General features: G+C 42.3%; 1 protein-coding gene across 1 annotated transcript in view; it reads left to right on the top strand.

Moving 5' to 3' along the window:
• The window catches only part of CTTNBP2 (cortactin binding protein 2), a 126,574-nt gene that overhangs the window by 63,779 nt on the left and 38,685 nt on the right, over window positions 1-24,110 (top strand). The window contains 5 exon segments of the mRNA XM_054988126.1: window positions 5,325-5,528; window positions 7,179-7,278; window positions 11,493-11,643; window positions 17,974-18,228; window positions 20,825-20,942. Of these exon segments, the coding sequence (XP_054844101.1) occupies window positions 5,325-5,528; window positions 7,179-7,278; window positions 11,493-11,643; window positions 17,974-18,228; window positions 20,825-20,942 (828 nt within the window).

The following is a 24,110-nucleotide window of genomic DNA, read 5'->3' as shown; positions in this document are numbered from 1 at the left end:
GAGCAAAATCGCACTGTTTTGAAAGGCGAATGAAATATTAACATGGAGTTAGAGCCAAAGAAGCCCTGCAAAAGAGATCTTTTCTACCTCCCTTCCTGCTGCAGTTCTCTGTTTCCCAGAATGCTGCTGGGGTCAGGGGACCCTGGGGTGTGACATTGAGGGGTCTTCAGTGGCAAGTGGGAATCAGTGAAAATCACCCTTCATTTCCACTTGCAAAAGAGCCATTCCATGTGCCAAAGACAACTTTAGATATCCCAGTCTATTAGAAGACATGATAAACATACTTTATTAATAAGCTCAGTCCTAAGCAGACTTCTACCTGTCTAATCCCATTGATTTAAGTGGACTTAGCAAGTGTCAGCTGTGTTTAGGACTGCACTACAAATGTCCTTACAGTTTTTTTTTAAAAAAATGACTGCATTAATTTAAAAACAAAATGGAATTTTCATAAACTTCTCAAAATGATGTTTTCATGCTCAGTTCCAACGTCTCTGCTTTCTTCAGCCTTTTTCTCCACACCCATCTGAATAGCAAATACAACTTGGTTTGCTAAGATTCCTAAACAAGGAGCAAATATTGATGGAAGTTCATTGCTCCCCTGCCTCCTGCCCATTCAAAGAAAAATCAGTGTTCAAAAATGCTGAGGGGGGGTCGTGGATTAAAAGATTCCATTTATATAGCCACATGTAGCTCCTCCCACTCAGGAAAAGGGCTTCATGATACGGCCTATAGTACATTGACTTTCAACACCCACCATCCAGCCACACCTTGGGAAGGTTGCTGAGTAGGGATACCAAGTCCAGGTTGGGAAATTTCTGGAGATGTGGGGGTGAAGCCTGAGGAGGATGGAATTCGAGGAAGGAAGGAAGCTCAGAAGGTATGTGATGCCACTGAGTCCACCCTTCAAAGCTGCCATTTCTCCAGGGGGACTGATGCTTATAGTACGGGTGTGCGCCAAAAAAATGTTTTGGTTGAATCCAGATCTGGGTTTCAGGAACACCATAAAAGTCAGTATCCCTGACATCTGGGTCAGATTCTCTAATCCTGTTCAGCAAGATTAGAGAATCCCAAATTTATTTGGCCATTATTCCCTATGGGGAAAACTATCGGGGGGCTATGGGGGGCCACTTTTCAATTCTATGGGCCCCTGAACAATCTGCCCCCAGCCACTCTCCATTGTTTCCTATGGGGGAAACAAGGCTTTCCAGGCAAAGATACCTTAAGCAAAGGGCCAACCCCTGGTCAAAAGCCACTTCCCAATGCACAGCCCAGCCAGGAGCAGGGGAGCCATGATGGCACAAGCTGAGGGAGACAGTGTTGCCCCCCACCCCCAATGCCTGGAAAAGAAAAAGATGCCTAGAGAAGACAGATTTTGCTGGATTAAACCAAATTAACTTGGTTTAATTGGCCCCATGAGAACCCAGCTCCCTGGATCTGAACCTGGATTCTCTTATGTGATCCAACATAGGTGGGTTATACTGGATCAACATAAATGCAGCTATATAGCTGGATCACACATCATCTGGAGATCAGTTGTAATCCCAGCAGAAATCCAAGGTCCACTTGAACCCCTGAAGGTTCGAAACCCTGTTGCCGAGCGCTGTAATTGTTCCAGCTGTTTTGTAAAGTTGTCTGTTATGATTGTCCTCATTCTACAAGTGGAGAATTGAGGCTGAGACAAAGTGGCTTGCCTAAGACCACTTTCTGTGTTTGTGGCTGAGATGAAATTGGATAAAGAGACATAAAACTCTCTGGACAGGCTCATTCATCTTTTTAGCTACTGTGGCATATTTTGGTTGAATCCAGATCTGGGTTTCAGGAACACCATAAAGGTTAGTATCCCTGAAATCTGGGTCAGATTCTCTAATCCAGTCCAGCAAGATTAGAGAAGGCAAGATAGTAATTCGGTTGTTTACTTTTGATCAACTTTTTCCAGTCAAGAAGTGTTAGATCTACAGTGTAATACTAAGCAGAGGTACACCCTTCCAAGTCTATTCTAAATCCATTGACTTCAATTTACAATAGTGTAAATCTTTTCAGGATTACACTGCTAGTTAGCTGATTTATGAATAGGGCCATGTATAAACTTGCTTGAAATAAAAAGGCTTCCTAAATTTAGTTTTCTATATTTACCCTTATGCTTCACTCCTGTGTTCCAGTATGCACAATAAACATTTTGAAATGTGTGAGGCATGATTTGCTGTATATAGTGCTTTGAAATTCTCACAGCGGAGATTTTTTTTAAAATGGTGTGGAATTTAAATGACACTGCTCGTTTTCTTTCTTGCTTTAATTCAGAATGTTCTGTGATAGCCTGCCATGAGTGAACACTGTAGAAATAAACATGGAATTGTTTCATCCTATCTTTTAAAATGCAAGATATGTAAATCAGTGCTGCCTCCCCAATGTTAAAGTCCTGTTGCAGTTGTCTAGGGGTGGCACAAGCTGTTCAGCGGCTTTCCTGAGCTATCAAAAAGCCTGTGGTGAGCTGCTTCTACCAGCTAGAGGCAACCGCACCCTGCCCATCTCCATGTCACAGGCCAACCTTGGAGGCTACTTTAGAGCATAACTTAGCAACTGTGAGTACCCTATACTTTTAGGACCAAAGTCCTTTCACAGCAAAGTCCTCGAGTTCCTCCGTATGTATATCCCGATTCTGCCAACCAGATGTCCTTAAGGGTTCTCGTGCTTGAAACTTAATTCCTAGGTACACGAGATTCTTGTTTGGATTAGGACTGCAGAAAGGGTGCCTAAACTAAGGTTGCCAGTCCCTGGTTGGTGATCTTCAGGAAGAAATTAGGGGCAAAGATTTCAAAATTTGCGTCATGCAACACTGTGTCATCACTTCTGGCTCTGGAAGAGATGGCTTGGCATCACCAATGCCTTTTTTTTTTTTTTTGGCTGCCTCCCACTTTGGTCGATAGAGCAACAGCAAGAGCACAGGGCAGCCCCAGCCTAAACCCCCTTTTTGCCTCTGTTTCCATTGGGGGAACTTGCATGAACTGATGAGCCACACATAAGTTTCCCCAGTTCTGCAAACAGTGGCTCCTTGGGGTGTTTCATGTTGGGAAGACAGGGTAAATGGGGAGGCTTAAATCCCCCATGTCTCCACACACCATGATTGTAATCTAAATTAGGTCCATGTACACCTGGAAATTATGTCTTGATAGAACACACAGGGAATGTGAGGACTTTGTAACATGTGAGTTGGGTCTCGCTTTTCTCCCCAGTCTCGCTTTTCTTCCCATCATTTTTCTCCAGAAAGAACCCTGGGTTAGCTTGTGACATTTGTGTTATTAGTGACAGGATGCTGGTATTACCTGTAATGGCAAAAGACTAGCCCTGAGGTAAATACTCTCTTACCACTCTCTTACCACTGCCCCCCCACCCTCACCTCTGGGAATGGTGGGGGGAACAAAACCCCAGACATGATGTCACTCTGTTAGCTAATGCTTTACCATAGAGTTTCTAGAGCATTGGCTGACATGTTGATGTCGCATACAGGTTTCTGTCCAGATGTGATGTCGACATGTCGAGCAACATCACATCTTGCCTCTTTGTCTTGCCCCAAACCTGCCTGCCTGTTACCAAATTGCCCAAGGCCTGCTCCACTTTCCTCCTTTGTGCCCCAATCTCCTTTTGTTCCGTGGCTGTGCCTTCTGCTAATTTAATGAGCCCTGCTGCTTGTCTTCAGTCATTTCACACCTTTCTTTTGACTCTCCTGCTAGTCTTCTTGCCTATTAACTGTCCAGTTAAAAATCCCTCAAAACCAGCAATGCTGTCTGCTGCGGTCCTGTCTGGATCCTGGCCTGCTGGCTCTATTTCTGTAAGGCAGTTCATGTTGATTCAGTCCGCCTATTTTCCATGCAATAAAGGACTCGCCTCTGTTTATAACGAGAAATGTCTGTCACCTTTCCGGGTGCCATCTTTAATGAGCTACTGTGACATTTACTTGTCACTTCACTAATCTTTCATTAAGGGCATGGCAGTTTTCTAAAATTTTGAGAAACATTTATCTCGACCCTTCAAAGTGAATAAATAATACTCCTTGAGATGCAAAAAGTAATTTGTGTTTTGAAAATGGTAAATTAAAAATGTCTCTTCACACCGTGCCATACTTTTTAAATTCATTCTTCTCATTCTGTATAAGTGGACAGTTTAAATAGCATTCCTTGAGCGATGAAAATGCCTTTGGAACTTCTTACTTTCGTTATGCAGTCCCCAGGTACAAGTCTGTTTTCAATCCTTTTTATTTTCTATTTCTTTTTGCAGCCTTTTGATCCAGCAACAGTCCACAAAGTCTTCCGCACCCTGTACAGCAAACTTCATGTTCTTAATAAACTGTCCTCTAAAGCTGCTAATATCTGATACTTGGAATGTCTAACCAATACAACTGCTAAGATTTCTAAAGTTCTCTACCAGTTGCCTTTCTGACTGGATTGTGTGGTAGCTTTTGTCAGTAATTTTGAAGTAATTCACTAATCACTGTACAGTATAACATACTGTAAAACATAACATGATTTGCAGTACTGCCAAAGCTAGGTATTGCTGAACGATAGATTGAAGTAAATCTGACAGTCAGTCTGTTTTTTAAAAATGCGCTTTCAGTTAAAATATCTGCCAGGTATTTTGTAGATTCAGTTTGTTGATAAAGCATTCAGTTTGCAGATTTTAAAAAAGAGCACACTCTATCAAATTCCTATTGTTAATTTAGCTAACTTTAAAGCCAAAATAACTGTAGGTTTTGACGAATTGGTTTTCAATGGGAAAAAAACAGGTTTTTAAAACTAGGTTTTTTAAAAAATTCGGAACAGTGAAAATTGATAGAAAATTTCTTCAAGGTTAACTTGTATTCATCCACAATAATAAAGATAGTTTTAGTTAACGTTAAATATAACTTCACCGTTGTGTATAGCTTTACTTTCTGTTTGGGTATTTAACTCACTTTTATCCTGCCCTTCCTCGGGGTGCTCCGGGGAGCACGGTGCTGTTCTCCTTCCTCCATTTTATCCAGACAGTCACCAAGTGAGGAAAGTTAAGCTAGGAGGCCTTATGAGGGCGGTTAGGCCCAAGGCCCCCCAGCAAGTTTCTTGACGGAGTGGGCATTTGAACCTGAGCTTCCCAGATCCTAGTCCAGCACTCTCACTACTTCTCAATGGCTCTTGAGCAACGTGATCTGAGTTGTGCGCAATCTTTTCAGGGGCTGAAACGGCAAAGAATCTGTTTCTTGTGTCGAACTTAATGGGAATGATTTGCAGAGTGTGCAGCTTTAACTTATTTGTGTGTGCCCTTTTTTTTCTAATTTGTGTTGCTTTAACTCGCAGGCTGGTCTCCCTCCCTAACCCCTTTATTAATGAACGGTGGTCCTGTCCCCCTGGGTGGCAGGCCCACCCTTCTTCACCAAGCTGCTGCCCAGGGAAATGTCACTTTATTGTCAATGCTGCTTAATGAAGAAGGTCTGAACATTAACGACTCCTCTGAAGATGGCTATTCTGCCTTGTATTCTGCTGCTATGAATGGACATACAGGTAATTGTCACACCTATTACAGTATTAGCTGTTGTGTATATTACTGTATCTGAAAGTAAAGTTCTAGTCACAAAACCAGGCCACCCGTAGACAACGTAGGGTTTTCTACCTACTTGGATTCCTCAGATATGCAGGAATTTGTTAATTAACCAAAGGAAGAAGAATTGTTAATTAACCAAAGGAAGAAGAAAATACCAAACAGCCTGATGAGGGCAGAGTATGCTTCATGAGGTATGAGAGGTTGAGAGGCAGTCTGAGGAAGATGGGGAAATTGACTGCTCAAACCTCTGAGAGCTTGTAGAATCTTGGGCAGGAGATGAAGAATGGGAATTTTCAAATTGTTTATCCCCCTCGTATCCCACAGCAATTCCTCCCAGCCATTCAGCTTGTATTTTTCTGTAGTTAATATAACTTATTAATGTAATGTCTACTTAAGCACCTGAACTCAAATGCTGCAATGGTGTGGAAAAAATATTTTTCATTAATATTCAAAGCGGCAATGAGAAAGTTCAAAACAATCCATCTGGGCAAATGAAACCTCGCCTCTCCAGATAATGGTGATCACAGATGATATATATGTATGTGTGCCACTAGTGTATGTAAAGGACAGGAAGGAAGGTAAAATGCTCCATCTAAAGCTGAAATTATTTGGTTGGAAAATTAAATAGCTGCTACTGCTTCTGCGTAACAGCCCTCATGGGCAAGCTTAGATAGATAGGTGGTGTGTTGAAAAAAGGTTAATTGCCTGCCAGTGGGCTATCAAGACAAGTTGGATTTGTTCTCACAATAATAAAGGATATTAGTAATGAATACAATAATTTTTCATCCCAGCGAGCAGTAGCGATTACAATTTTGGACTCATACTCAAATTCTTGCTCATATACAAAATTTGGTGGACTTTAGCAAGTCAGTACTGCTTCATCTGGGCATACAGAAGAAGGCGGTGGCAGGGTTCTGAGCTGGCAGAAGGGACAATACCACCTCTGAATGCAGGGGCGGGTTCACATTTTTAATACGTTACAAAAAGCCTTCCCACAAGATGAAAACCAGTATAATGAGAAGCTGGGTTGGAATCTTTCCCTCAATATACCAGGTTGTTTGCTTTACTGGTAGGAAATAATTCTTTTGTGGGGAAACGTTAAATAATGGTGTCTGTCTGCTGCTTGAAGTGGTATAGTCTGCCATACTAGCTGATGATTCTACTGCCTCATCTTTCTGCATTTGAAAACCAGCCCTTTTCCATTCTAAAACTCACCCATAGGTTTGTTTCAAAGTTAAGTTCAATGTCCCTAGTAGAAACAGCAGGATAAAATTGTCTTGTTAAGTGAACTCCTCACTGCCTGATCCTAAGCCGCTGCACTGAGAGTAGCTCTTTGTATCTTAGCACTGGTGAAAGATGATAACGGGTCCTTCATGTTAGTTTGGGACTAATCAGAAAATCTCTGGTGATGCATACCTCTGGGTGATACTAGTTGACTGTAAGTATGTCCCCCTAAAAGACTGTAAATGGCTTGTAAATTATTATAAAATGGTTTTCTAAATGGGTGAAAAGTGTTTATTTGTATTACATCTTGTTTGGGTTTGGGTTTTTTAAACACCTCTTTCCTTTTGCCTTTGTATCATTCTGCCTTTGTGTTTTCCATCTCCTAGATTGTGTAAGATTGCTGCTGACTTCAGAAGCACAAGTTGATCTTGTTGATAAAAATGGTTTTACACCCTTGTGTTCAGCAGTTGCTCAGGGACATTGCAAGTAAGTGATGTGCTAATCATCTGTCCATTTTTCCAAGGAAAATCTACTTGTATTCCTTTAGTATTAAACTTGGCAGTATATAAACGCTTAGGGTGAGTTTATACAATCCAAGACCCTCATGAGTGTGTTTTCATCACTTGTATTCTTTTTTGCCTGAACAAAAATTGGTGTACGTAAAACTTGTTCCTTTGAAGCAGTCTTTTTTCCTCAAGTTTCTGTAGAGAGGTTGAAGCTCTTGTCTTCTACACAAAAATACCTGCTCATATGTACTGGTTGAGATGAGGGGCTTAGTGGTAGACCATATGCTTTGCATGTCCCAAATCAAAACATGGCATCTCAGAACCTGCTCCTCCTAAGATGCTGGACCGCCACTGCCAATCTGAGTAGACAATACTAGCGAGGTGATCCAGTGTTATTTCTTTAGAGCTGTCGTTTCCATAGAAGATTTCCATCCTTTTCTTTCAAAGGCTTTAGTATTTCCTTATTGTGGGAATTTTTTTATAGTGACAGCATCTGACTGTTTTTAAGATAGACATTTGGTTCTCTTAGATTATTATAGAGAACTCTTTCATAAAAAAACCCCAACTTTTGTATGCACATTAGACTGTATTCTCTTATGTGTATGCTTTTCAAGCATCATTTTAAAAATTGAGTTTTGTGTGATGCTTTCTTCAAACACATTTCTTAAACTGGGGGTTTGAGCTGATTTATGGTCCAATTTTTGCTCAAAGCCTCGTCAGACATGTCTCTGAGCACACAGACTAAGGTTCAATGAAAAGCATGTGCAGTTACTGGCAGCGAATGGCAAATTGCAGTCTTAGATATTTTTTACTTTGATCCCTCGAAAGTGGTCTTCATTTGGGTTATACCATGTCAAGCAACTAGGATGTTTCATATAACAGCACTTGGGAAGACTGAATAAAAGCATAGACGATTTTTGTGGGGTCTTAGATTCTTTGAAGCAATATTTAAAGTTTTGAGAAGCTGACTGGCTTCTCATGAGGAACTGGGTACTATATTTCACCACAGCAGGACTTCCTTCATTTTTTTGGTAAGCCAAGGAAGTTGGATATGAGTCCCCAAACAGATTTAAAATTCATTCAGTGTCTATTCTGGTGAGTGCCTGAGAACATTCAAAACTGAAAGGGAGAAAAGGGCTTTGGAATTCACTAAGTAGACATTATTTTTCAGTTGGGCTTAGCAGTACATTGCTGAATTAATGTCACTAAACACAGTAATTCTGATAGCCTAGTCCACATACTCATAAAAAGACCACTTCCTGGTTCTGACTATACTTACTTGGAAGTAAATTCAAGGGTTTCAGTGGGCTTTTGCTCCAAAAAAGCATGCCTGTTTGTGACCTTAGGAGGTTTGAGGATATTCAAGTAAAATTCTCTTGCCCTGAGTGCTGCTTCTCATTCTAGTTATTTTCATTCATTACTTCCAATAGCTTCACTTGTTTAAAATGGTAATGTTTTAGCCCTGTGGCTGCCCGCAAGAGAACGAGAATGTGATTTTTAGGCTCACCCATGTCTGGAGGAAATCTTTCCCTCTTCTAATGGAGGCTCATCCATGAATGAATATCATAACAGGAAGCTACTAGTGATTTGTTGATTGTATCCTGAGACCAGGGCTTTTTTCTGGGAAAAGAGGTGGTGGAACTCAGTGGGTTGCCAGCAAGGGGTGACATCTCTTGGAGGGAAGTGGCACGCCTGGTACCACATGTGCGCGCTCAAAGTGCACGCATGCTCCCAGGGTCAGCTGGAACAAGGGGGGAGTTTTTAAAAGTTTAAATCGCCTTTGACGAAAATGGTCACATGGCTGGTGGCCCCGCCCCCTGATCTCCAGTGGCACGGAGGGCAATCTCAACTCTCCTCTGTCTGGCGATCAGGGGGCGGGGCCACCAGCCATGTGACCAATTTCAAGAGGTTCCGGAACTCCGTTCCACCGCGTTCCAGCTGGAAAAAAAGCCCTGCCTGACACCCAAACAAGTTGATTATACGTCTTATTTGAAGTATTACGACACGAGTTGCAATAATCTCTATATTTCCCCTCCAACCCCAAATCTCTGGACCGTTTACACAAAATGATGCATAAAGCTTCAAGATACACACTCCCCTTCAAGCCCCAAGAAATGGTCTTATTTGAGTTGCTGTGGAGAAACCTCTAGGCATATCTTTTCTCAGGAGTAGTGACTGGGCCCAAAGTATTCTTTTCTGTGGTTGTGCAGCTGCAAGGCAACTTGCCAGTACTAGTCCCCTGCCAGTTTATTCAGGAGAAAATCCTGTTGCTTTCATTGGAATTTATATTAAAAGGCTTTGTTGAAATCTGAGAGTTTTGCTTCTAACAGTAGAACTTAAGGTGAAAAATTAATTTTTCAGCTTGATATTAGACATGTATACAAAGTCTTACAATAGTAGGTTGCTTCACCTCGATTCTGTTTCTTTTTACAAAAAAATCGGCATTGCCTATTTACAGTAGGATTATGGATCTGCACTGCTGACTCTGTCAGCATTCATTTATTTATGGATATGCAGTGTTAATATTGCAAGAGATCTTAAGGTCATTTTGGTGGGAGCCTCCCCACCATGGGATTTTTATGTTCCTTCTCCAATTTTTTTTACATGCCAAATTAGGGCTGTTTAATCATAATATGGAAATAACATGGAACAGAATAGTGGAATGTGTTTGCATAAGTTATTGTGAGAGACAGAAGGCATCTTTGTAAACGGCTTTATAATCTGTTGAGCTCTTTCAGTTTCTTGCTCAATAGAATTTGCTGTCACTGTCATAAAAAATTGGTAGAAAATAGAATGGATTTCTGCTCTTTTCTGATAATCTTAGGATCCTTCTATTCCTAAAACCTTTAAACAAAATTATAGTGTAAGCTTATGCAGAATTACTCCAATCTAAGCACACTGAGAGCCAGTTTGGTGTAGTGGTTAAGAGCTGCGGGACTCTGATATGGAGAACTGGGTTTGATTCCCCACTCCTCCACTTGAAGCCAGCTGGGTGACCTTGGATCAGTCACAGCTTATTGGAGCTCACTCAGCCCCACCCACCTCACAGGGTGATTGTCATGAGGATAATAACATGCTTTGTAAACTGCTCTGAGTGTGGCATTAAGTTGTCTTGAGGGGCAGTATATAAATCGAATGTTGTTATTGTTATGAATGAGTTTAGATTGGAAAATCTGTGTACAATATAATGCTACTCATCTAATAGTAAGAGATCCATATTTTATTGATCCAGAGGAGTTAGCCGTGTTAGTCTGTAGTAGCAAAATCGAAAAGAGTCCAGTAGCGCCTTTAAGACTAACCAACTTTACTGTAGCATAAGCTTTCGAGAATCACAGTTCTCTTCGTCAGACGCATATGACGAAGAGAACTGTGACTCTCAAAAGCTTATGCTACAGTAAAGTTGGTCTTAAAAGTGCTACTGGACTCTTTTCAATATTTTATCGATGATTTGATCATGTCAGTATGTTATTCTCTTTTTTGTTGTTGTTACTCATTGCTATTGTTGCTGCCACAGCAGTGTAGCCTTCACATCACTGAGATCAGATGGTGATAATGGCTCAAGCCACACATTGTTCAGACAGGCGTGGAGGAAGTTTTCCAACAGGAGAGTCAGTCAGCCCAGTTCCTGACCTGTGGCAATCCTGTTACTTCGGTTACTGGTGATATCCCATCCGTAGAGATTGCCACGTTTGCTCGATTGTTGAGGGGCGTGTCAGATTCTGGCCCAGAGTGCAATATAGACTTGTGGCACCTGCTTCCTCTTCCAGTCCTCCTTAAGTATCCCAATTAACTATGGTAGAGAGTTTGGTTACTTTCAGAATACAAGTACCCATGAATGGCATGGAGTCACTGAATGATGGAAGGATATCCATCTGCAGAACCCAACTTTCTCACCTCCCCACTCCTGCTACAGGCAAAAATACCCCCTATGCTGTTCCTAGGTGTCCCAGAAGCAGCATTTTGAGAGGCATTTGTGGCTGCAGAAGGAGGGGAGAAGCACGGAAATCCATCCATAGAAAAAGGTTCCAGTGGATTTACATGGGTTGTAAATCAAAAGTCTTTTTAAACCAATGGTTTTGTTTGATATCATTTTAATGAAAATCTGTTGGAAGAAGTTATTGTAAGCTGAGTGGCGTTTAAAGGTCAGGTTTTTTTCAGGGTCAAGTGTTCTAACGTATTGTTTCCTCCCCCCAGATGTGCAGAATTATTAATCATGTATCGTGCTGACATTAATCATGCTGCTGAAAGGGGAGAGACACCTCTGTACTTGGCCTGTGGGAATGGAAATGACGAATGTGTCAAACTCTTGCTGGAGGCTGGAGCCGACAGAAGTGCAAAAACCTGCGTAAGTTTTAAAGCCCATTGCTCAAAGTCAACATTTCAGAAAACAGAAGTGAGCTGCTTCAAAATGGTTTGTGTCGAGGCTTTTATTAATACTGTAGTGCATGACATCCTTTGGAATTAATTAAAAAAAAATTACTTTTACATGCCATCATGAAATGCCTTCAACTGTATGCCTTCAACTTTCCAAAATCATTCTCTTTCCTGTCATCCTACCTTTCACACAGCATTTGATGTGCCATTACTTACCACTCGCTCCTGTGACCTCCCATTTTTCATGGTGACAACTTTGATAGAGACCTTTGTTGTCTCTGATGCCAAGCCTTGAATTTTTTTTCCTGCTTAACAGAAAGTTGCTTTTGTCCTTCTATGATGCTACTGGGCCTATCGAGGGACCCACCATTGAACAGTGTGAGAGCAAAGAAAGGGTTCTTCAGGGTCTAAAATAAATTGCTAAGAGAGACGGACATGTTAGAGGTATATAGAATCAAGATTCAACAAATAAGGACCATTTATATGGATGTGTTTTTCACCTTGGTCTGTAAATGATTACAGAAAATACAGGGGATATGGAAAATACAGAAATGGGGTTGCCAGTAGATGGTAACTAATATAATTGGTAAACATTATCTACTTGGTGTCTAGAGGTGGATTGGCCATTTCACTTAGAGGGAAAGTTCTTGGTGGGCCACTTCCCTGGAATTCTGCTGGCAGCCAGGAAAAAGCAGACCCAAGCTGGGGCTACTCGGCTCAGACTTGGCCAACGGTGCTAATGAAAGGTGGAGGGTACAGCTGCAAAAGTAGTAAAGGTTGAGTAACGAAGAACCAAATATCCCCACTTATTTTTCCCCCCAGCTCTGGTGTGTCCCAGGTCTCTGTATTAAGTTTGTTTTCCTTCATAGGGCTGATTCATGTGTTTTTGGAGTGATTAATTCAGTTCATGAATATTACAATTCATACCCTTTGGGAATTCTGGCACATGGATCTGTCAGCTGGGCTCCTTTTAGAGTACATTCTGTATCCGTGTTGAGGCCTAGTAGCCACCCCACTTAGATCAGGTGCATTTCTCAGAATATGCTATTCAGCCTATGATTGAGGAAAATACATAGTGGTAGACATGTCTACCAGGGAAATGCCATGTCTGCCAGTAGCTACCTTCTCATCAAGGATCATTACTAAGCTTCCAGAAACAGAGACTGAAAATCACTATTACAAATAAGTATACAAAGAGTGGTTTGTCTTCTCCCTTGGTGATTAAAATTATGTCTGTTACATTTAATTAAAGAGTAACCCCCTCAGAAATACCATTCCAGTGTGGTCTTCCGTACTAAATGACTTGTCCAACCTTGGGTCACACAGATTACTCATTGTTACTATGAGCAGTTATCAACCAACGACGTGATAGAAAAAGAGGGAGTAAAAAATAAGAAATGGAAAAAAAGATTTTGAGCTCATTACAAGCAGGGGACTTGTGAGACTTGTGGAGGAGAGTGCCATCATTCCCCCCCCCCTCACGTGCCCATCTGTCAGCTCTTGGGCTTTTACTCCTTCCCCTGCAGGGATCTGCAAGAGAGCTATGGGGTAGGGGGATGTTTCTTGCCCCTCCCCCACTCTGGCTTCCTGCCCCCTTCCCCACTGCTCTGCTCACCAGGCAATCCCCTTTGCTTGTTGCTGTGTCCCCGCTCATCCCCCTCCCTTTCTCTCTGCCTGCCCGCTCCCCCTTTCTGCCACTCTGCAGGGAGCAGCAGCAATGGGTAGCAGGAAGTGGGGCAGCTCCCAGTTCCCCCCTTCCTGTTTTTCCTCATTTCTCCACCCAACTGCAGCACCTCCGTCTGTTTGGGTCACACTGTGGCGCCTTCTCCTCCTCTATCTCCCTCAGTGGAACAATGGAGGCATGTTTTCTGTACAAGTGCAGGCAATGCTCTTTTGTGTTGGGGGATTTAACCACCCCCTCCAACATTTTAACTTTTAGGATTTTTCTGCTAATGTTTGTTAAAATGTTTGTAAAAAGTTTGTAAAACTTTGTAAAAGTTTGTAAAATTGTTTGTAAAGTTTGTAAAAATGTCCATTTTCTCTCTACATAGCACATGTTCAGTGGATTTTGCATCCAGGACCATGTAGCAAATTAGATATAACTAGCAGGGGAATTTCAAGGGCTTGCAAGGGCATCTCATTTCCCCCTCCCCCACTATTTCCTCTTCTGTGTTTCTGAAAGCCCCCAGAGCCTTTCTCCTTTTCCTGCTTCTTTCTTTCTCACCCACAAACCAGCACACCTTTTATCTGCTTCCTGTCTTCAATTATATTTATTATTCATTTATACCCTAACTTCCTCAACAATGGAGACCTGACACAACTTACATCTTTCTCCTCTCCTCTGTTTTATCCTCACAACAGCCCTGTGAGGTAGGTAAGCAGATTGTTTATGACTGACCCAAAGTCATCCAGTGAACTTCCATGGCAGAATGGAAATTCAAACCTAGGTCTCCCAGATCCTAATCTGAAACTCTAACCAATACACATACTGGCTTCTGAGCAGTAGCAAGCAGTGAGGCCTGAGTGAGTCATGCAAGTCATGTGATATCGAGTCACCCAGTGGTTGCTGCCAGGTCTGGCCCCAATGAGTCATCCCTCAAAGGCCAAAACAGCCCTGGAAAGAGCCCTGCATTTTACTGGCAGAAATCACGGCTTGAAAGCTGGTGGCTAGCAATGGCCACAGAGGGCATTCATTTCTTAAAGCTACAGACACTCCTATCATTTTGGAGAGTTTAAAAAAAAAACCCTCCCCTAATGTTTGGGGGGGGGTAGATTTTAGATTTTTCTGCAAATATGGGGCTTTCCTTAGGTTTGTAGAAAGATATATCTTGTCCCCTATCTCCCCCTATCTCCAGATTTAAAGATGGCCCCTAGCTCCAGATTTAAGTAGCTACAAAAAGGGCCATGTTGAGAATTAGATACATTGATTATGATTATAAGTATTTCCAACTAAACTGGCAAAAAATGTCCCGTCCTTTTAAAAGAGGCTTAATGAGATGTTATGTACTACTAAGTGATGTTGTTTACCTCTATGCCCCAAGAAGTTTCAACTATGCATTTCCAAATTTAAACCTCAGTTTAAGAGAGAGGACATTTTTCTTCAGACCTGTTGGCAACTCTATAAACTATACATATGTTTTAAGGGGGGGGGGGAATTCTTGCCTTTTCACACACAGCAATTTAACAAGCAAACAAACGGTCCTCCTTGCCCCCCCTCCCCCAAACTGGTATTTAAGCTTAGAAATCTCAGTTTGTGGGAGAAAGCTAACTTCTTTCATCCATATTCCTCAGTTATAGGTAACCAGAATTAATTTCAGATTCTCAGAAATGCTGTTCAATTTTGAGGAGTGGGGGGTGGTAAGGCCCGGCATTAATTGAGAGTAGACTCTTAAAAATTATTCCTGCCTGCTTGGATTGTAGCACTGAAGCATTTTTTCTAAATGTGTGTATCTTCAAAAAGAGAAGTGTTACTGGTTAAAAAATGATTGCTCAGGTCATCACAATACAAGGCCGAGGCCATACACAAGACACCAACTACAGACTCCAGGTACTTGATAAATCTATTTGTGCAATCCCAGGTGGGCTATAAAGCCAATCATGTTTTCGTGCATCTGACAGAACTTGGCTGTTGTAGTATGTATGCTCCAGAGATTATTCATTGGGTCGGCCAAAGATAGAACTTAATGGTGAAAACATTACAGAGGAGTCTTTGTGCAGTTGATAAACTGCTGCGTGCAAAAATGCAAGACAGATCTTTTTTTCCCCCCAGTCGATGTATGAATAGTTTTGCAATGTGTTTCATTTGTTGCCTAGGGTGTTTCTTTATATGATGTAGTAGAATTGATCTACATTAAATCAACACCTCTAACTGTGGGCTGGTAGTTCATTTCTGAACTGTTTATCAACATCCTGAACTCCCAGTCCAGTTGCTGTCTCAAGGCAATGCCTCAGAAGGAGCTGTGTTTCAAACAGGCACAACGCACTTGACAACAAAGTAGCTATCTCCACAAAGGGTCTTGCTTTGGGTTGCTCAAGCTCCTCTCCTTGTATCCACCGGCTTTCTGACTTCGATGATTCCGGTGTTTCCTCCTGAAGCCTGGAAAAGGAAAAAGTGCCTTCTCTGCTTAGATTCTGCAAACAAGCCCAGGTTGTTGCCTGGGGGTTTGATTCATTTGGAATGTTGCTGTTACGCAACGGGGGTCATTTCGTAGAAAAAGAGCTGGAGGAACTCATTAGCATAACTCATTAGCATATGTCACGCCCCTTGCCATCACCAGAAGTGTGTCATTAGTGTAACTGATTTGCATATGCCACACCCCTGACATCTATCCTGGCTGTTATGGACCCAATCCTGGCCATTCAGGGCCGAAATTTGGGCCCAAAATGGCAAAAGGGGGCTGAAAATGGCCGAAAGAGCCCCCAAAATGGTCAGGATCGGACCGCTGCTGAGTGGGAGAGTGATCCACCACCTATCAGAGGCCCAATCAGGGACGTTTTGGCCCAATCCAGGCTGAAACGGGCCCAAAATGGCCGAGAGTCAAGTGTGCGGGGCCACCTGATATGTGACCTCTTTGGGGAACTGCTGGAACTGCGTTCCTGCGCGTTCCCCCTCAAAATGAGCCCCAGTTATGTCACTTACATTGCAATCCTTTGCAGAGTTACTCTGGTCTGAGCTCATTAAAATCAGTGGGCTTTGGCTGGAATAACTCTGCATTTGGAGTGGCCCATTCACACTTTTATGATGGTATCTTTTTCCCTTTGGTAATCTGGACCAAGTGCAGTTTAGAGGTGGGATATACACATTTTAAAAAGATCTATTACTCAATAAATGAAAGTGAATTCCCCACTTTCATGCAGAACCAGTTGATAGTCTTAACGGGGGTTTCCCTCTTTCAGGTCAGAAATTTGCTCTGCTTGTGATGTGAAGCCATTTTACAGAAAATGTCTCTATTTCCAAACCATTGTGTTCGGGAGGATTTTGTGACTGGTTCCTATCCTAGAAAATAACTGCTGAAGGTTAATTTCATAGCCGTATTTGCTGGTGTCTTGGCACCTGAGTAGCCCATGGGGTATCATTTCATTATACTTCATTCATGCAGAGCAAGGGATACTTGCATGCGTTACTTCTTTCCTTAACCTGAGGCTCATGAGATGGCAAACAATGAAATCATTAAAACAAGCTTGAAAACACATATGAATATGTTAAAACAACTGAAAACAATTATAACTAAACACATGACTAGAAGGAAGGGTCAGTGAGAATAAGTGATCGAACACCAGGAAAAAAAAAGAAAGATCTTCAACTGCTGGTGGAAGACAATGATAGAAGAGGACAGGTGAATTTCCTTGCAGAAGGCATCCCATAATTTCTTTGCCATGACCAAGTTGGTTCCATTGAGATATTTTTGAATCGTCAAAGCAGTTCTTCCCTTTTCTTCCGTACATTGGCTTCTAGCAGGAAAAATATTTTTGGCAAAGTGACTGACCAATGAGGTGTGTGTATGGCTGGGGGGATAGTATTAGATTATTGAGCTGTGTGGACATATGCTGGTGCATTACCCCCTCCCCCAAAATAAGGAATGCTGGAAAATAAAGCGCATAATGTTGATAATTTCTCGTTTAAATGAAAAGCCCCAGTACAGTCAGCTCAAGAGTCATGGTAACTTGGGGGGAAAGTTATAATAATAATATTAATAAAGAGAAGAGATAAGTTCAGATGTTGCCTATTTAAAAGAAATACTTCAAAGGAAAATTAAGGATTGAAAAATGCTTTTTCCCAGAGCAGTTGTGTTTGCTTTGTTATGCTAATGTAGACAAGGCTTTAATGCTGCATGGAGCCAGAGAGAAGTGTACTTATGTAAAACTGTACAGAATTGCTAATAAAGAGATCAGACATCTGACAGAGATCCAGTAATGTTTATATCTGTCTTCTATAGCAGGGTAATTTTATGATCAGTCTCACAGAGCTATATGCATCTTTTGCAAGGGATTGGTTAAACTCATTTTGCCCCATTCATGCATTTTCTGGGTGGACCTTCGAATCTGAGAAGCTGGGACTTCAACAGATGCTCTTCAAAGGAAGTTACTCCTTTTTGACCCCTTTCTTCATTGTGTACCAGAAGACATAGTTATGCACAGAGACAATAGATGGCTGTCTTTGCCACAGTATTTATAGCCAGAGACTGTTGTGTGATTCAGATAGTTTTTAGACAGAAAGTTGCAGTGAGCACAAAGTTCTGTAACAATCCATTCATCTCCACTCTATTGTGCTGAGCTCTTTTCTTTTTCACCATCTCTATAGGATGGCTGGACCCCAATCCATGCAGCTGTGGATGCTGGTCATGTTGACTGCTTAAGACTTCTTATGTACTACAGAACACCAGAAAGTGGAAACTTTGCGAATGAAGCAGATACTGATCCCTACATCTTTGACTTGGAGTGTGAAGAAGACAGCCTGAGCCGCAGTGCAAACCCCATCGTTTCTGCTGACCTCATCAACCACTCTGACAAAGAAGGCTGGACTGCAGGCCATATAGCGGCATCAAAAGGTTTCAAGGTCTGTCTCTCTTAAACGCTTTGCTGTTGAGGTATGAGCAACCGGCTAGTTGGTTGTGTGGCTGCCTGATATAACAGACTGTATTTTACAGATGATTCAAGGAGTCGATAGGATATTGAGGAAAGGGCTGCTTAAAGCTCTTTTCTTGTTTAGAAAAATAAAGCAGCTTAGGGGGATATGAGAGGTTTATAGCAGCATGGAGAGGATGGAAGACAAATATTATTCTGTCCCTCTCTCAAAATATTAGAAGTCAAGGTCATCTAATGGAAAGGTTTGCCCACAGGTTCATGACAAATGAAAGGAAATTTCCGTTGCACCATGTGTAATGAGCACAGTGACTTCATTCCTGCAGACTATGGGCATATGTGGTTTTGGCTTTATGGGATGGCTGGACTCTGTCTGCTCGCTTGTGATTGGCTCCACTTGCTGCCTCAGTTGTGACATATTCCACATAACATGACTGCTCTCTATGAGCAGAACCACAAGTGACAAAAGGCACAGATTGGACACTTATCAGCTTCCCTCAAGTTTTGATGGTAAATGTAGGCATCCTGGTCTCGCAGCTTCGCTGTCTGACTGCTGTAAAATGGACTTTTCAACTGTCACTTGTCCAACATTCCGCCAAGCTGCCTACATTTCCCATCAAAACTTGAGGGAAGCAGACAAGTGTCCAATCTGTGCCTTTTGTCACTTGTGGCTCTGCTCTGAGTCGTCATCCTTCCTGGTGTGGAAAGTAACCATGTAATGTATAATCGTTGTATGTGGTTGGTACCACATCAGACCCAACCGCAGGAGATGGCTTTATGGTGGCAGATCCTTTTAAAAAGGCTTACACAAAATTCAAAGAAGGCATATCTGTTAATAACTGAAAAGGTAACTTCTCTATTCAGAACCAGAATATTTCTGTGTATCAGGTCTTCAATAGCAGGGGATGGCTGTCTCTTATCATGTCTTGTGCCTTAGTTTCTCAGGGTTACCAGGAAAAGGTTCTTAGCTGAATATAGTTGGAACCAGAACATTGGATCAGATGGACCTTTATAGGACAGGAAGAATTTCTTGTATTCCTACAAGTTTTCTACATGGCATTGTAGTGCAGAGTTTAGGAGTACATGCAATATCCCTGGAAAAGAGTTAACTTAGGTCACCTTTGATTGGCATAAAGATGGGCAATAAGACTTGTAAATAAACAGATAAAAAGGGAAAGCCCCCCCCCCCCAGAGTGGAAGTCTGTTTTGTACCCCGTACTGAATCTGCATTTCTCTCAGTCATCTCTGTGGGTCAGTGGGAAGCCACCAGTATGTATTTTGTGTATTGTCGAAGTATGTATTTTATTCTCATCTCACTTTGTAGGGCTGTTCTTATTAGGCTATAAATCAATACATTTAGATCAGGTTTCTAACAATGAATCCATTTTTGTTAAATAGATCATTCCCAGTTGAGGGTATTAGAGCTCTTGGCTGAGAAATTCATGTCTACGTGGTCTAGCACTTTATTTTCCTTAGGTGAATGTCAAGGACATTCCCTTGTACAGAGAATGTACTTGAAACATCTTTTTAAAAAACTGGAGAATAGTTTCATCATTCTTCCAACATAAGCCTATTTCAGTTAAGACTGCTCTGCTTGAATGGTACCAAGAACGTACTGAGGATTGTTTTGGTCCAGGTGCACCTTTGGGGAAGCCACTGAATATGGTGCCTTCAGGATCCACATATGTCAGCTTCAAAATGCTGCTGTTTAGAAGCAGCAGTCCTGATGGAAGGGAGATGTTGGCATAGGCAGGAATCCACTGTAGCTCCCATGGCAAGGTGAGGAAGGTGAGCACCGTCATGAGAAATCTTCTGGAGGCTCTGCAAGGCCATTCTGTTCACCAGGGCTTTTAACATGGTGTATAGGCTAGGAATTTTGCAGAAGGAAGGGAGTATCTGGGACTTTATTCAATTGGTTTTAAATACTAATGTTTTAAGTATGACTTATAAGTCGCCTTGAGCCCCATGGAAAGGTGAGATATTACTCTTTTAGCAAATAAATAAATAAATAAATAAATAAATAAATAAATAAATAAATAAATAAATAAATAAATAAATAAATGTTTTTAAAAAACATTTGATTTACATACCACCCTTCAGGACAACTTAACACTCACTCAGAGTGGTTTATAAAGCATGTTATTATTATCCCCATAACAATCACCCTGTGAGGTGGCTGGGGCTGAGAGAACTTTGAAAGAGCTGTGACTGACCCAAGGTCACCCAGCTGGCTTCAAGCGGAGGAGTGGGGAATCAAACCTGGCTCTCCAGATTAGAGTCCTGCCGCTCTTAACCATTACAACAAATAAATAACTCACCTGATGTGGAACATCCATCATTACTGATTTGGTGTATGTTCATGCTGTCTTATAGCATCATGTGAGGTGTTCCTGACAGAAAACCAGTTCTTTTACTAGATTACATTTTGTATTGTTTTAAGGATTGAAGTAACGACTCCAAAGTTGAATTTTTGCCTGTCTGCCTCAGGCACTAAGTGGCTCATTCAAGTGAATTTCAATTTAAGTTAATTCCTTAGAACTTTCAACTTAGCACAGCTCTTCTCTTCCCAGAGCTGCCTGGAGCTCTTGTGCAGCCATGGTGGACTAGAAGCTGAGAGGAAAGATAAATGCGACAGAACGCTCCATGACGTCGCTACCGATGATTGCAAGCACCTTCTGGAGAATCTGAGTGAGTGACCGTTCTGTCACAGATGTTTGCAGAAAGGCCACAGATTCAATCCCATGCTCAGGCCTTGTTCAAAATCCTTCTGTAGTTAATAGCAACTAGTTGCAGAGTTATGGATTGCTACTTTGCAAGTTTACAGGGGTTGTTTCTCAGACACACATATCCTGACAGAATTTTCCACTGCTGCTCCGGAGGTTACCCTGGATTTTTTTGGACCACTTAGATGTCTGGGAGCTGCTTCCAGAAACAGGACAAAATCCTCTGCTCTATCACCACAGAGTACTGTCTCCACTCATCGAGGCCAGATAGACCCTCTCATGAGAGGAATACAATCCAGACAATTATACAGTCCCAGTTCTTCACCCAGAAGAGACAGCTATGGAGGATGTGCAGTAGACTGGCTGAGCTAGCAACTGTGTACAGGGAAGAGTAGTCTGTGCTGGCAGGTAGACCCAAACTCCAGGCAGCAGCCCACCCCCCTCCACAAGCTTAACCCAACCCCCCTGTCCTCTTGCCAGCTGCTCTGGAGATCAGTATCACCAAGGCCCGCTCAACACATCTGCCAGAGGACCTCAAGAGGTCACAAAGTAGAGCTGGACTCTGGAGTGCAAGCCAGCACAGGCCCTGTAAGAGACACTGGAACTGGCCGGAGCATTCTGGGTCTCCTCCATTGTATAAGAGCTTCAATTTGTTTCCAACCTCCTTAGGAACAAGTGCTCCGTCTCGGTGCCAGCCAAACTCCCACCACTCATTTCCAGTCCAGCTAACTTCTTGACTCTTTCCTCTACAGTCAGTACAACATTGTCTATCAGCATACCGGGTCCAGCAAAAACATGATTCCGCCCAGCCAAAATGGGACAATCCTTGGGGCAAAATGGAGTCAGCTTTTGCCCTCACTCTGTGATGGAGCCCTTTTGTATCGTGCATGTGGCTCTCTGCTCTTTAAGGGCTAAAGACTGAAGTTCAGCAGCTGTTTATGATTTAGTGCCCGGACCAGGGCTTTTTTTCTGGGAAAAGAGGTGATGGAACTCAGTGGTGGAACTCAGGACCACTTTGGGTCAGCTGGAACAAGGGGGGAGTTTTTTAAAGTTTAAATCACCCTTGGCAAAAATGGTCACATGGCCAGTGGCCCTGCCCTCTGATCTCCAGACAGAGGGGAGTTTAGATTGCCTTCCGCTCCAGCCATGTGACCGTTTTCAAGAGGTGCCGGAACTCTGTTCCACCGCGTTCCTGCTGAAAAAAAGCCCTGGCCTGGACCATTAACTACGCTTAATGCTGCAAGTCCTTCAATGGAATATGTTGCTGACCTCTTCTGTGCAATTGTTAAACCCCATTTGACTTCAGTATAAGCGGTTGCCTAGATCAACCTTGCACTTGTATTTGCCATCTCCTGCGGGAAGCAGGACAAGACTGTTCCCATTTTCCACAGACTGAAGCTAAGAGGGATTTGCCTGAGACCTCTCACTGAAACCGCAATGGAGGTCAGCTCTCAATCCGATTCTCCTGTCTTTATCCACTAAAAATGGCATTGCTGGGACCAGTTTGACATGGAGGTTCATCATTTTAGCGCTCAACTTGGAGCCTAATGCACCTCTGAAAAAGGCGGGTATTGCCCCAAGAGGAAACCCTTGTGCTAAAAGGAGAAGCCGAGCATGCTGAAGTCACAGTAATATACCCGTTCCGCATTGGTCTCTGTCGACTTTGTGGTTTGGCAGAACACCAGCATGAGTGTGTATCAGTGTATCATTCCACCCCGTTTGTGCTGCGGAGATTGGATATGCTGAAGCAGCCATACTTGGTTCCCTAAATTAGTGCCACATGGATGGGTCTCCAGGGTTAGATCTCACGTGTTGCTTTAAATGGAAGCGTTAATGGATGCGAAGCTGCCGCATGTGGCAGCAAAATGCCTTCAAGCTCCTGCCAGCGTATCTCCTGTAACTTTCTCGTTCAGCATGTTTAAGTATGGAAGTGTATTTGCTTTCCTTACAAAGTGGAAAGAGCGGGGGTGTATTAGAAAATGCAACATGAAATTTATCAGGCTTTTCATCTTTTCTAAATCATAGATATGTAGAATTCACTTCCCGAAGCAGCAAGGTTGGAGCAGAGGGGGAGACAACGCAGTATGCTTATTTAAATTAAATGTTGTTTCTTTTCTGTGTCTGTTTTTGTGCATAGAAAGAAATATCTATGAATTAATAACTGTACTGTACTGACCTGGAAACCAAGTTTGAAAACTTGCTGCTTTAAAATAGTTTTATTGGCTAGTTCCCTATTTATCATGTAATTGAGATCAAACCTATCATTAACATTTCCATCTTCAAAAGGAAATCTTCAAAATGTGGTCTTCCCAAAGTGATTCACCAAATTAAAAGAAAATGACAGCTCAAAACATCTGCAATTTACAGTGTAATCTTAAGCAAAATTACTCCAGTCCCAATGAAGCCAATAGACTGGAGTTACATAAGTTTGCACAGTTGACTTGTTAAGTGGGAGCTGAGAAGTAAGGGCAGAGTTCCAAATTTCTTTTGTGGAAAAGATATTTTGTGTGTATGTCAAGCACACCTAGCACTTAGGCCAAGTTAATTATGACAAGAACCTTTCAGTAGGTAGAAGTTGTGCTTTGGTAAGATAAGGCATCTTTGCATGTGGCCTGAAACACAACAAGGACGGACAAATAACATATATTGGGGTAGGTCCTCTCTTTATCCTATCACTCCACTGAGCAAAGTCGGAGGCATCCTTCCAGCTTAAGGCGCCTTCCTCCAATATAATCGACCCTTCCGCTGAAGAAGAGGGGTCTGAGGAAGGCTTCTTAAGCTGGAGGAAGTTTCTTTGGAGGATGGTTGGATTTCCCCCCTCTCCACGTATTTTTATTTTTTATTTATATCTTGCTTTCCTCCCTTGTGGAGACCCAAAGTAGCTTCTCACATCATTCTCTACTCCTCCACCTTACTCTCACAAAAACAACTTTGTGAGATGTTAGGCTGAGAGACTGTGGTGAGCTTGAAGTCACCCATCAAAGCTTCCATAGTAGAGCAGAGATTCAGACTTGGTTGTCCCGGGTAGAGATGGGCACAAACAGCAATAAAAAAAAGAACATGATGTTCGTTGTTCGTTACCATCCATGAACAGGGACTCACGAACAACCACAAACATGACCCTGTTCATGAA

This window comes from Eublepharis macularius, chromosome 9 (genome assembly GCF_028583425.1).
Source record: "Eublepharis macularius isolate TG4126 chromosome 9, MPM_Emac_v1.0, whole genome shotgun sequence".
In the NCBI taxonomy this organism is placed as follows: domain Eukaryota; kingdom Metazoa; phylum Chordata; class Lepidosauria; order Squamata; family Eublepharidae; genus Eublepharis; species Eublepharis macularius.
Note: the sequence above shows the minus strand (reverse complement) of the source record. Positions and strands in the feature narration are given on the sequence as shown.